This window comes from Octopus bimaculoides, chromosome 7 (genome assembly GCF_001194135.2).
Source record: "Octopus bimaculoides isolate UCB-OBI-ISO-001 chromosome 7, ASM119413v2, whole genome shotgun sequence".
Classification (NCBI taxonomy): domain Eukaryota; kingdom Metazoa; phylum Mollusca; class Cephalopoda; order Octopoda; family Octopodidae; genus Octopus; species Octopus bimaculoides.
Window position 1 is genome coordinate 38749681 of NC_068987.1, and position 12333 is coordinate 38762013.

Consider the following 12333-nt stretch of genomic DNA (forward strand, 5'->3'; position numbering starts at 1 on the left):
ATATATATATATATATATATATATATATATATATATATATATATATATATATATATATATATATATATACATATATATATATACATATATATATATATATACACTTATATATATATATATTTGTTTGCATATATATGCATATATGTAATGACGTGGAAATTATCGTTATTAACCGCTATCATCATTATTACTTTTATCTCATAGTTTAGATTATATAAATTAATGAATAAATAATAAAAAATGTATTGCTATTACTATTGTGTCACTATTCGCATTACTATTATTGTCGTTATTATCATAATCATCCATTGCTATGATAGAATTATCGAATACCAACATGAAATGATTTAGAATTCAAGAATAATGTTTTTTCACGAATATACCAGAAAAGACACCTCTCGTTTCTCATCACATTACTAACCTGTTTGGGGATATTCTTCCATGTTTTCTAGTGTATCTCTAGCCTGGATTATCAACAAGTCCAATTCTGGCATGCCTGCAGCTACACATTCATCAATAACAGCTTCTAGCTTTTCTTTGTCTCTATCTTTCATTGCTAGCTCTAAGCGTTTTTGCATCATTTCTGGAGATTTCAAGCCTAACAAACCAAAAGTGATAAATGAAATTCTGTTTGTTTTCCTATTATTTCTCCAGAAATTAAATTATATTTGCTTCACTGAATGAATTAAAATAAATTAATGGATAACTAGACAGGTTGTTATGCAAGAATCTCAAACACACGAAACAAAATATGTAATGTTCCTTAGCTATACAAGAATTTCAAAGATGCAACGTAGAATATATATTATCCCATTGGCTATTAATATGTATATAAACATAGAGTTCTGTATATAATCATTATTTCAATACTATTTACAGTAACCAGTTGAACTGGAATTAATGTGTGTATTCAACTGAATGACAGCATCGATTGAATAACAACTTTTTGAAAATTAATCGAAAATGGATATTTGTTACTAAACTGTCATGAATGATGTTGCAGAACTGACAACTATAAATACAATTTCTTCTGTTATGATACCGATACAGCTATGTCGATAATAAACGCAACGGTTCGGGCAAAAAATAAAGAAACAAAGAAACAAACAAAAAACAAGTGAAAATCTAAGGATTGTGACAGATTTCAGTTTTCTGCCTGATATAGTAGTGTGACAAATTATTTAACACAAAACTTAAAAAGCAGAAGTTAATGGTTACTGTGAGTAGTGACAGCTTAGGATGAGTCACAGCATGTAAAATATGACCTGAGACTCAGGCTATAGCAGTTCATCATCAAGCATTTCACTTTCCTTCTGTATAAGACTCTTTTGTGAGAAAACAACTTATTACAAGACATAATACTGTAATATGATAAATAGTAAAGCATTTGTTTAAAACATTGATGGGCTTTTTGCAAAGGAAGTTTAGGATTTTTGACAAATTGCTACCGTTACATTGCGTTTTGCTGCATTGGTTCGAGCGTCATAACATATTTTTCGATCAAATTACTTTTACATTAGTCTGATTTATGTTAAAAATACAGATTTTTTCTATATTAGAAACCTAAGCCAGTCGCTGTATTACCGCGAACAATTGTGAGGCTGAAATGTTTCACTTCACAAGTTTCATTTGATATTTCACTAAGACAAAATCCCAAAGATGTCAAGAACTTTATAGTTAGTGACCCAGCTCCTAAACATATGAAATATCTGAAATGTGTGGTTGAAAAGTGTAATTTAACTGTGACTGGTAGTCTTTAGATTTTGTGATTTAGATTAATTTCCTATTTTTACATTGTATCTATACCATAATGTTGTCACAACATTTTCGACCAAAGTGTAATTTCTATAATGCTGAGATTTAAAAAAAGATGTGAAAAAGTTGCAACCGTCTAAAGATTACACCTTAGAGCAACCAGAAAGAAAATAGAATATTCAGGAGAAAGTAATTTTATTGAAATATACTCTCGATTTTTTAATGTTACTTAAATGTGACTTTTTAAGTATTATTCGAAAAACATACATCTATGATATGAGATGTATGATATTTCTAATTTCCACTCCTAGAAAAGTTACTGCAGTTTCCCTTATGCATATGTACATGTGAGTGTGTTTGTATATACTTTTAACATTGCATTATAAGCCTTTTCATACACATCTCAACAAAATATTTTATACAGAAGTTAAATATTTCTCACAAGAATGGATTGAGTTTCCAGAATGCAAATCCAGGGATGTCATTTCCACCCTACGATATTTTGTTGTTAGTACCTATATATATAATTATTAATGCGTTGAAATATCTGTGCCCATGGGATGTAATTATCTGGTGATCTTTTTGTTCACATTTGGAAACTACAGAAGTATATAATTTTGACTAGAAAAGAAATTATTACAATGACAAATATTTTACGTTAAATCAAGCATATTCGTTTACCTAGAATGCATGAAGCCTCGAATGCACTTTTAAAGACAGTTGTTTGAAATAATCAAATTAATTTGGACAATGTTTTGGAACATTTCCAAATATTATGTCAAAGCAACACAGTAATATTACATATATAACAAACCTCCTCGACCTCTTCCAAGGCTTTCCAAAATATTTCTTGCCTTTCGCAAATCTGTAGCGAGTTCAGGGTAGCCTAGAGTTTCACATTCTGCAACTACTTTCTCCAAACTAGGAATATCTTTACGACGAATTGCAATTTCTAATTGGTCTCGTAGAATATCCGGTGTTTTGAGATCTAAGACACAATGTTTGCATTATTTTATGGTTGCTTTAATTTAAATTGTAAATATAGAATCTACTTTAAGGAAAGTAATTTAACATAAAATAAGTTTCCAGAGGTATATTTTACAGTTGACCATATTTTTACAAAGGAATTATTTATAAATAATTGATTTACAAGTGAATCACTCAATGTTCATGCAGCTTATGAAATTTACAGAGTGCTTTGAAAAGGTAAGTAATAATATATAATTTAGTGTTCTTATTTAAATTATACCTCCTCTGCCACCTCCTAGAATATCTAATATGTTCCTGGCCTTTTGAATATCAGCTTCGAGTCCTGGCATACCAGAAACCACACTATCTCTGACAACTTTTTCTAAGTATCGCGCATCCTTCATTTTAATTGCTTCCTTAAGATTTTCATGGAGGTTTTCAAATGATTTAGTGCCTAAAAATCGAATTTAAACGAAATATTTTATTGACAAGTTGTTTTATTCAAGATCAAAAATATCTTTTCCAATCATTTGTATATTTCTAGACCGAGTATCAAATATAAGATAACAGTTAAAACCCGATAACTAATCAAAATACAGATCATACTTTCAGAACACAATATTCAAATTAATCTTTGAAATAAACAGATGACGTCCAGCTTGCTTTAACAAGATTATTGGTTTCTTTCTGATTAGGCATGACAATGACTCTGCTGTAGAACACAGGGTCCCGAAATTTTTATATTCATTCAGTTCCTTTAAATATAGTTATAGTAACACGTGCATAATTTGAGGCTATCGGAAACTTTCCATTTACTATATAATATTCACGACAAAAAGAAATCCATATTTTCTTGAAATACATATTTCTATTCTCGAAATAAAGGCAAGAAAGCATTTTAATCAACTTTAAATGGAAAAGTTTAGAAACAAACTAATTTTAAAACGAACAGACCTCCTAGGCCTTCTCCTAAGCTATTCAACGTATCCCTGGCTTTTCGAAAATCAATCGCTAATTCTGGATACGAAACTTCTTCGCATATTCGAATTAATCTTTTTAATGAAGAAACATCTTTTTCTTTAACCGCTTTTTTTAGTTGATAACGCAAAGCTTCTGGTGTTTTTGCATCTGATATAAAAAAAAATACTCCAGTATTAAATTAGCTTCGTAAAATGTCAAATTTTAAATGGCAAATTGAAACTTATTGAAAAGATGTGTGTAAGTGTGTGTACGTGTGAGTGTTTGCGTGTGTGTAAAGAGTAAGAGAAAGAGAGAACGAGAGATGCTAATGACAAGCTTGAAATCTCATCATAAGTTTTGGAATATATGGATAACAATCTAAAACGTGTTAATGTTATTTAAATTTTCGAATTTTAAAAATTCTCTGTATACCAGGCATTTATTAGAGTATCCAGAGAAGGAACTATAAATTACAAATATTAGGGAAATGAACATCAGTTCAATTAAGATTGAAGTAAAGCTTTATGAAAGGAAGAGATATTAAACCCTTAGCTGAAAATGACTCTTATTTGATTATATCATACGTATGCAAACCTTCTTCACTGAAGTCAACTAAATCTTGCATAATTTGTCTAGCCTTTTCCACATCGTTGTCTAGCTCTGGCATTCCAGCAGCAACGCAATCACTAATGACACGTCTTAATTCTTTCTTGTTACCTTGAGTAACTGCAGCTCTTAATTTTTTCCGAAGACTGTCGGGTGAAAGTTTTCCTTAATAGATATAAAGTTATAATATAATGTATATTCGTTAAATATTTTAAAATGAATTTGTTATATAAATAATATTTGTTATATAATTAATTTCCGTAAACAACTGAAAAGCCCACAACATTTTGGATAACTTTTAGTAATTTAACTCAAGAAAGACTACTAGAAGCTAGTTTCCATAATTGAGTTTACAATGGATTTTGATTTCCATACAGAATAAAAAATATTTTCAAACTTTGACACAAGGCCAGCAATGTTAGGGGAAGGGAAAGTCGATTACATTGATCGCAGTGCTCAACTGGTACTTATTTCATCGGCCCCAAAAGGATGAGAGGCAAAATCGACTTCGGCGGCCTTTGAATTCAGAACGTAAAACCGGATAGAATGCTGCTAAGAATTCTCTCCGGCGTGCTAACGATTCTGCCAGATCGCCTCCAAATGTATTACAATTAAATTAGATTTGTTGTAGAATTACAATCGAATATATACTCATGAAAATATCACATCTACTTGAAAGGAAATACGGGAAAAATACAATAAAGAAATTTCCATATAACAAATGTTGATAAAATTTCAAGAAATGGCTATCAGCCATCTAAGCGAACCTCCACGTCCCCCTCCAAGATATTTCAAAGTCTCTCTTGCATGACGAAGATCAGTGGCAATTTCTGGATATGCTAAATTTTCCGCCTCTTGAATAATGTTATCCAAATCAGAAATGCTTTTCTGCCGAACAGCATCTTGTAATTGTGTGCGTAACATGTTTGAAGATTTCAAGTCTGGCATCGCGAAAAATAAAAACAAATAGGTTTGGAGAAAGATTTAACAAATGTTCACATTATACTGAATTAATTAGATTTTGTATTTGTTTCAAAAAGGATATGACTATTATAAGAAAAGAATCTCACTTATCATAAAGCCTACATATCATAAAACAATAAAGTTAGGAATAAAATGTATCTATTTTCATTAATGAATTAATATTTAACGAATTTCTCAGTTAGGAATGGAATATTTAAAGAAAGAATTCTGATTAAAAATATTTTAGAGTTGTCTAATGGGAAGAATCTGACCTCCAGTACCACCATCGAGAATATCTGATACTTTTCTGGCCTGATGGATATCAGCTTGTAATTGCGGTATCCCAGAGGCCACACATTTCCTTATTACATCATCCAACGTCGTTTTATCTCTTTCTTTTATTGCATCCTTCAACTTTTCACGTAAAGTATTCATGGATAGATTTCCTATTTAAAATATAATAAATTACATATCACTTGCTTTCAAAACTTCAATGTGATATTTGATTTTTAACTGTCATGAATCTAATTAAAGATAGGAGAAAAACAATTAGTTTCAAATCTCGGAGCGAAAAATTAGTAACAATACTACAGAGTAAAATCTATTTGCCAACGTAAAATGGCAGTCCTGATGAGGACGGTGTTACTACCTTTTTTAACCCCCGAAAAACATCATTTCCAACTGGCTATTGACAGTGAGCTAATGTCCCCACTCAGCCTCAAACGGTACCTGCGGACTAATGGCTTCTAGGTAGTTTCTCTTCATCAGCACAGGATAACCGTTGGCTAGAGATGGCAGCACTAGGCCTTGTTCGAGGTATATACTTTTAAAGTGACACACAGGAGAAAAACGATTAGTTTTAAATCTCCGAGCGAGAAATAAGTAGTAACAGTAATACAGAGTAAAGTCTATTTGCCAACGTAAAATGGCAGTCCTGATTAGGACGGTGTTACTACCTTTTTTTAGCCCCGGCGCATGTACAGTTTGAGGCTGAGTGAGGACACTGTGTGTCGATAGCCAGCTGGAAAAGATATTTTCCTGGGGCTAAGAAAATGTAGTAACACCGTCCTAATCGGGACTGCCACTTAACGTTGGCAAATAGACTTTACTCTAACTATAGATAATTATCGCAAAATAATCTACACCAAAGATCTATGCGGCTGGCCCTCATCCTCTTCGAGGGGTTGAAATTTATAAAAGATCTAAAAAGAGCAGAATGTAACATTTAACAAAACAGGGTAAAACATTCGAATTAACTCAGTTTTAGAAGCGACGTAACTGAGGTAATTAGAAACATAATCAATCACAAGTTTAAGATAACATATTGATAACATATTGATAACGTTCCACTGCTAGTAGTAATTTCCCCCAAATTATTTGAGTAGAAACTGTAGCAATTACTATTTGTTTAGAGGGTTATTGATTTCATATAAGTTATTGACTGAACGTTCTAACCTCCGTGACTTCCACTCATTTCTTTTAAAATTTCTCTAGCTTCCATAAGATCAAAGCCAATTTCAGGGTAAGCTACTTGTTCGCATTCTCCGATTATACGTTCCAAAGCAGATTTGTCTCTACTTTTTGCAGCTTTCTTGAGTTCATCCCGTAGAAAATCAGCAGAAGAACGTTCTAATCGAATGAAACATAATTTAGTATGGAATAAACATTAGAAACAATTTTCTTCTTCTGTCAAAACTAAATGGAAGATGAATATTTTGTTAATTGTTTCAATGGATCTGATATTTTGAAAATTGAAAAAATTTGATCCTATTTTGAATGATTCATAAGATTAAAAGACATTCAGGTATAATTATATTTATTTACATTTATCGCATTTGTTCGCTTATGAAATCAATGATAATTACGATGAAACAGTATACTTATTATGTTTATGGTGAATCACACTGACTCTAACACGGGTATATATAAATTTCAAGAAAACTTATTTAACTGGGCTTTTTTTTTTAGCTGCCGTTACACAAAGAATAGTTTTGCACATATTAGATAGAAACTATTCTAAAGTTACCATCATTGTGTGGTATAAAACCCTAAAAGATGTTTACTACATGGGAATATGTACGAGCGACTTCTGGTGAATTTCGTTATACAGATTCACAACGTTTTTTATACTTTCAGAATTGCGAAAACACATAATAGATTTTTTAAACTAACAGAATGTTTCTTTCAAATATATTTATAACAACCTTGCTTTGGATTCATTTCCAGGTCTTTCAATACAATTCTGGCTTGGTAGATATCAGAATTTAATTCTGGAAAACCTGCCGCAATACATTCGCTGATAATGTATTCCAATTTTTCTTTATTTCTTCCTGTTTGGGCTGCTTTTAATTGTTCACGAAGAGATTCAGGTGATTTAACCCCTAGAGAATGAGGTTAATTTGTATAAAATACCACGGAAGGAATTTTAATAGTCAAAAGAATGTAAATGAAAAAAAAAATCACAATGATGATAGTTTCTCATAAAACTTTTAAAGTTTTGAAATAATTCATCCTCGCAGAGAAATGTAATTAATCATGTCAGATTTTCTATAATAAAAGTTATAAGTTACAAATGAAGGTATTTTTTCCGAACTACGCATGCTTGGATTAGGGAAGAGAGAAGACATATCATTGATAAGATCGCGAATGGTGATGAAAGGAGTGTGACAAACAGTTGATTGATTGTCTAACCAATAGATTAAACAAACGATTGATTAGTTTGTTGGTTAGATTAACAAACCAACCGACTAACTATAAAGGAGTGAAATTAAACACTTGCATTTGTTTATTATTATTGGCATGACGGTCCTCCCAAGATTTAAACAAGATTTGTTTCAACACACGAATTCTCATCAAGAATCTTCTAAACCAATTTACTGCACTTTAAAGATAATGCTTATTTCCAATTTTGGCATAAAGCCAGTAATGTTAATGATTTTGGGAGCAGTCGACTAAATCGACTTCAGTACCTAACAGGTACATTATTTTATCACTACCGAAAAGCTGAAAGGAAAGAGAGACTGTAATGGGATTTTGCTCCATACAAAAAGGCAGAAGAAATACAAGGTATAATAATAATTGTTTCTAATTTCAACAGAAGCCCAGCAATTTTGAGAGGAGAGTTGCTCGATACTATTGATACCAGTACTTAAACAGTGGTTTATGTTATTGTCCTCGGAGAGATGAAAGACAAATCGAGATTTGAATTCAGAAAGTAAAGATCCAGAAGAAATACTTAATGTATTTTTCAATGTGCAATTGATCCTGCTAATTCATTACCCTTTAAATATAGATCTCTGTTTTATGCACAAAGCCAGCATTTTGAGGTGGGGGTTAGACGATTTCATAATGTAATGTAAAGAGTTCATAATGTAAAGAGTTGGAGCAAATACCACAAGGCAGCTTTTCGGTACCCTAACGATTCGGCTAGGTCGCTAACTTTATTGTCTAGGATTTAGACACAAGGCCAGCAATTTTAAATCGTGAGGAGGGTGATTTTTTACACATGTCCCAGTACCAGGGTGGTAAAATTTATCGACTTCCGAGGGATAAAAATCAAAAGTGACATTGAAGGGATTTGAACTTAGAACGTAAATACCCGAAAAAATAGAGCAAGGTCATTTTTCCACCTCTCTAATGACTCAACCAATCCACTACCCTTTAAAGACAATAATATGACATCAAAACCACAAACCTCCCCAACTGCCACTAAGGCTCTTCAGGGCATGTCTGGCTTTAGAGAGATCGATTCCAAGTTCTGGATATTTGGCATCTTCAGTCTCCACAATGATTTTCTTTAATGTTGCTATATCTTTGCGCCGAACTGCCATTGCCAACTGATTCCGCAAAACATCAGGAGATTTAATTTCTGCCAATATTGGAGATAATTCGTATTAGCTCAACTACATTGTATTTTTGTTGATTTTTGAAAGATGAAATTAGCGAAATACAACATCAATAGCTTCGTTCCTTTTCTTTCAAATTACGGGAATTATTTTAAAACGAGTATCTAAGAAAACCATAGTCGGTTTAATTTTCACTCCTACAAGGAAAAGGTTATAGTAACTTAAAAATTAAATACAAAGAAATTTCAAATTACAGAAATTAACTGAGATTTTTGAGTTGTTTTTTTAATTTTATTTCTTTTATTCTTTCTTTCTTTTATTTATTTATTTATTTATTTATTTATTTATTGCTGCAGAATGAAAATTACGAATATTTTGAAATTTTAAACACATCTAACCTCCTGTGCCTCCTTCGAGAATGTTTAATGTCTTTCTAGCTTGTTGTATATCATCTTTCAGTTCTATTATTCCTGAAGCTAGACATTCATTAATTACTTTACCTAAATGGTATTTATCTTTACTCTTCATTGCCGCTTGAATTGCCTCTTGAAGCGCTTCAACTGATTTCGTTCCTAATAAAAGTAACTTAAATTAATTAAAGTAATTCTATGCTTGTTTTCTAAATAATTTCGAGCACAAATATTGACGTAGTGCGGATGATGAGCAGACTTAAAATTATTAGCTAGTAAATTTTTCATCGATGATAATGGAAATGAATGGAATTGGTTTATCTTGAATGTTGCGCAATCATTTTAAAGATTAAAAGTTCAGTGATGATATTTTACCAGTGATAATTTCTCTCTTTAGTACTAGTAGGAAGATGAGATATGAAACATAATTGGTGGATTAATCACTAATTTTATCAACCCCAAGTGACATGAGTAATACATACAAAGGAATTCTGCTTGCATACCTAGGATGATATTGTTGCGAGATATCATCTAAAAGAAGGCCGTTACACTGACTGACAAAGACCAAACTCACGAACACACTCCATCTATTGGTTCATAGATATTTTGTGTCCTCACCGCCTAAACTATAGTTATTACAATAGCGTCTGCCCCTCTAATCAAAACTAGTTATATATGACCCTCTTTCAGACACACTCCTCACCTACTACTTTGTCACATTCCTTGCAACTTACACAAACCACGTTTCTTCAAATGCATTCGAAAATAGTATTGTAAACACTTTTTGGCACAAATTCAGGAAATTATTTTACAATCTTTAAAATCTTGTAGAAGTGACTTGTAGTTGTTCTCAAATGTCACTAGGAAATGCATTATGATTCTTTCTACATCTCTTTTCCTTTTCCATTTCTGATCTAAAAGTCAATAACATTCTTATAAATCGTGTAACCACTTTCTGAAAATAGATACATATATTAATAGGTCCAACTTACACAGAGTACAAATGACTGAGAAAATTAAAGTTTGAACCTTTTGAGCAAACTTAGACTCCGATGTCTTTACGGAAGGTCATTCCACAAGGTAAAAAAAGGTTATAAGAGGGATCAAGTTGAGCGGGCGTAGAGACAATTATGCGGATAGACAAATTAGACACATCAAATATATTAAATATTAAATATTCCATCTTTGAACTTCTCTGCATTATGATCTGAAATATTAGATCTTCTTTACCCTGATGTTATCCAATGTCTTATCCAATGTTAACTGCATCCATAACGGCCGCAAATTGAACTAAATCTACCAACATTATTATGGATTGCTAAGTATCCGGAAACAGCTGTTGGACTTATAACACCTTTCTTCCTCCCCTTTGATTTTCTCAGTCGTTTGTACTCTGTGTAAGTTGTACCTATTAATATAAGTATCTATATACGAAGGTAAGTCAAAAATAATCCGCACTTTCGCCATAACATATCTTTATTATTGTCATACTGCCTTCAGCGCATGCGTGCTTATAGTTGGTACTATTGTGGGTATGTGATCGAAGGTTGGGCCTGATCACGCCATGGTTTCTCTGGCTTTATGGTTTTAGTATGGCCTCTCCACTAGCAATGTGCACTGAAGAAGAACAAAGAGCAGTGATCCGAGAGACGGTAATGGTGAACTGGTCCCCGCGTTGTGCTAAAAGCCTTCGTTGTACTTCAACACCTGACACACCTTCCGACCAGAGAAATCGGATCACTGCTCTTTGTTCTTTGGTGCACATTGCTAGTTGAGCGGCTATGCCTACACTGTAAAGCCGGAAAGGAAAATAGCGCAATTAGGCTCAAGCTTCAATCACGTGACTACAATAGTACCAACTATAAGGCCGCATGCGCAGAAAGCAGCGTGACAAGTCTCCACTTTTTACTTTCTCTCGTTTTATATATGCATATATGCATATTTTGTATTTCATACCCAAACTAATATATTTGATATATTTGATGTCTCTAATTCGTTTATCCGCATAATTACCCCCCCCTCTCTCTCTCTCTCTATATATATATATATATATATATATATATATGATTTAATTAGAGGTTGTGTTAACCTCATGAAGGGATGGTTTCATCCAAGGAAATACTGGTTCAATACCTAATATTTTGGGAGAATCAATTTCCTTAAAATAATAGGTATATATATAAAAACATATAGATTATATTCATATAAAAGAAGAAAGAGAAAATGGAGATTGGGAAGTTAATTGTTTATTTTTAATAGCAAGTTAATAATCATCCCTTACAACTGTTTCAATTAATACTCAATAAATATTAAACTTATATAACCTAAGCATATCTTCAGAGGAAAAGAGTATACCCTTGGATATGTTATATGTTTATGGATTCCATATAGCAGACTGAATGATAGGGTTTATGATTAATATTGTTATATGTTCGGATAAAGTTTCATAACTTTATCTATAACTTATAAACGAATATTCTATTCTTTTATTAACTATAAACTTACCTTATTTATATTTAAATTTCCTTTATCATCTCGATTTAATTTATTCATTTTTTTGTTCTAATTCTATTTACCTAATCTATCTTATCTCCAATCAACCTGTAAACCCCTCTCCGTATCATTCAGTCTGCTATAATGAATCCATAAATTCATATAAACATCCAAGGGTATATTTTTTTCCGTCTGAAGATATTATGCTCAGGTCATATAAATTTAATATTTCCTTAATGAGTATGAATCGAAACAACTGTAATAGATGATGATTAATTTGCTGTTGATAATTAACTTTCCAATTTCCATTTTCTTTTTCTTCTGATATATAT

At 31.9% G+C, this 12333-nt stretch overlaps 1 protein-coding gene across 1 annotated transcript in view; it reads right to left on the minus strand.

The window, feature by feature from the left end:
- The window catches only part of LOC106876157 (uncharacterized), a 183111-nt gene that overhangs the window by 70793 nt on the left and 99985 nt on the right, over positions 1 to 12333 (minus strand). The window contains exons 61-70 of the mRNA XM_052969507.1: positions 8948 to 9121; positions 7458 to 7634; positions 6709 to 6882; positions 5526 to 5699; positions 5058 to 5231; positions 4279 to 4455; positions 3679 to 3852; positions 3005 to 3178; positions 2570 to 2743; positions 422 to 598 (exon numbers count right to left, since the gene is read on the minus strand). Coding sequence (XP_052825467.1) covers positions 422 to 598; positions 2570 to 2743; positions 3005 to 3178; positions 3679 to 3852; positions 4279 to 4455; positions 5058 to 5231; positions 5526 to 5699; positions 6709 to 6882; positions 7458 to 7634; positions 8948 to 9121 — 1749 coding nt within the window. The remainder of the gene's footprint in view (positions 1 to 421; positions 599 to 2569; positions 2744 to 3004; positions 3179 to 3678; positions 3853 to 4278; positions 4456 to 5057; positions 5232 to 5525; positions 5700 to 6708; positions 6883 to 7457; positions 7635 to 8947; positions 9122 to 12333) is intronic.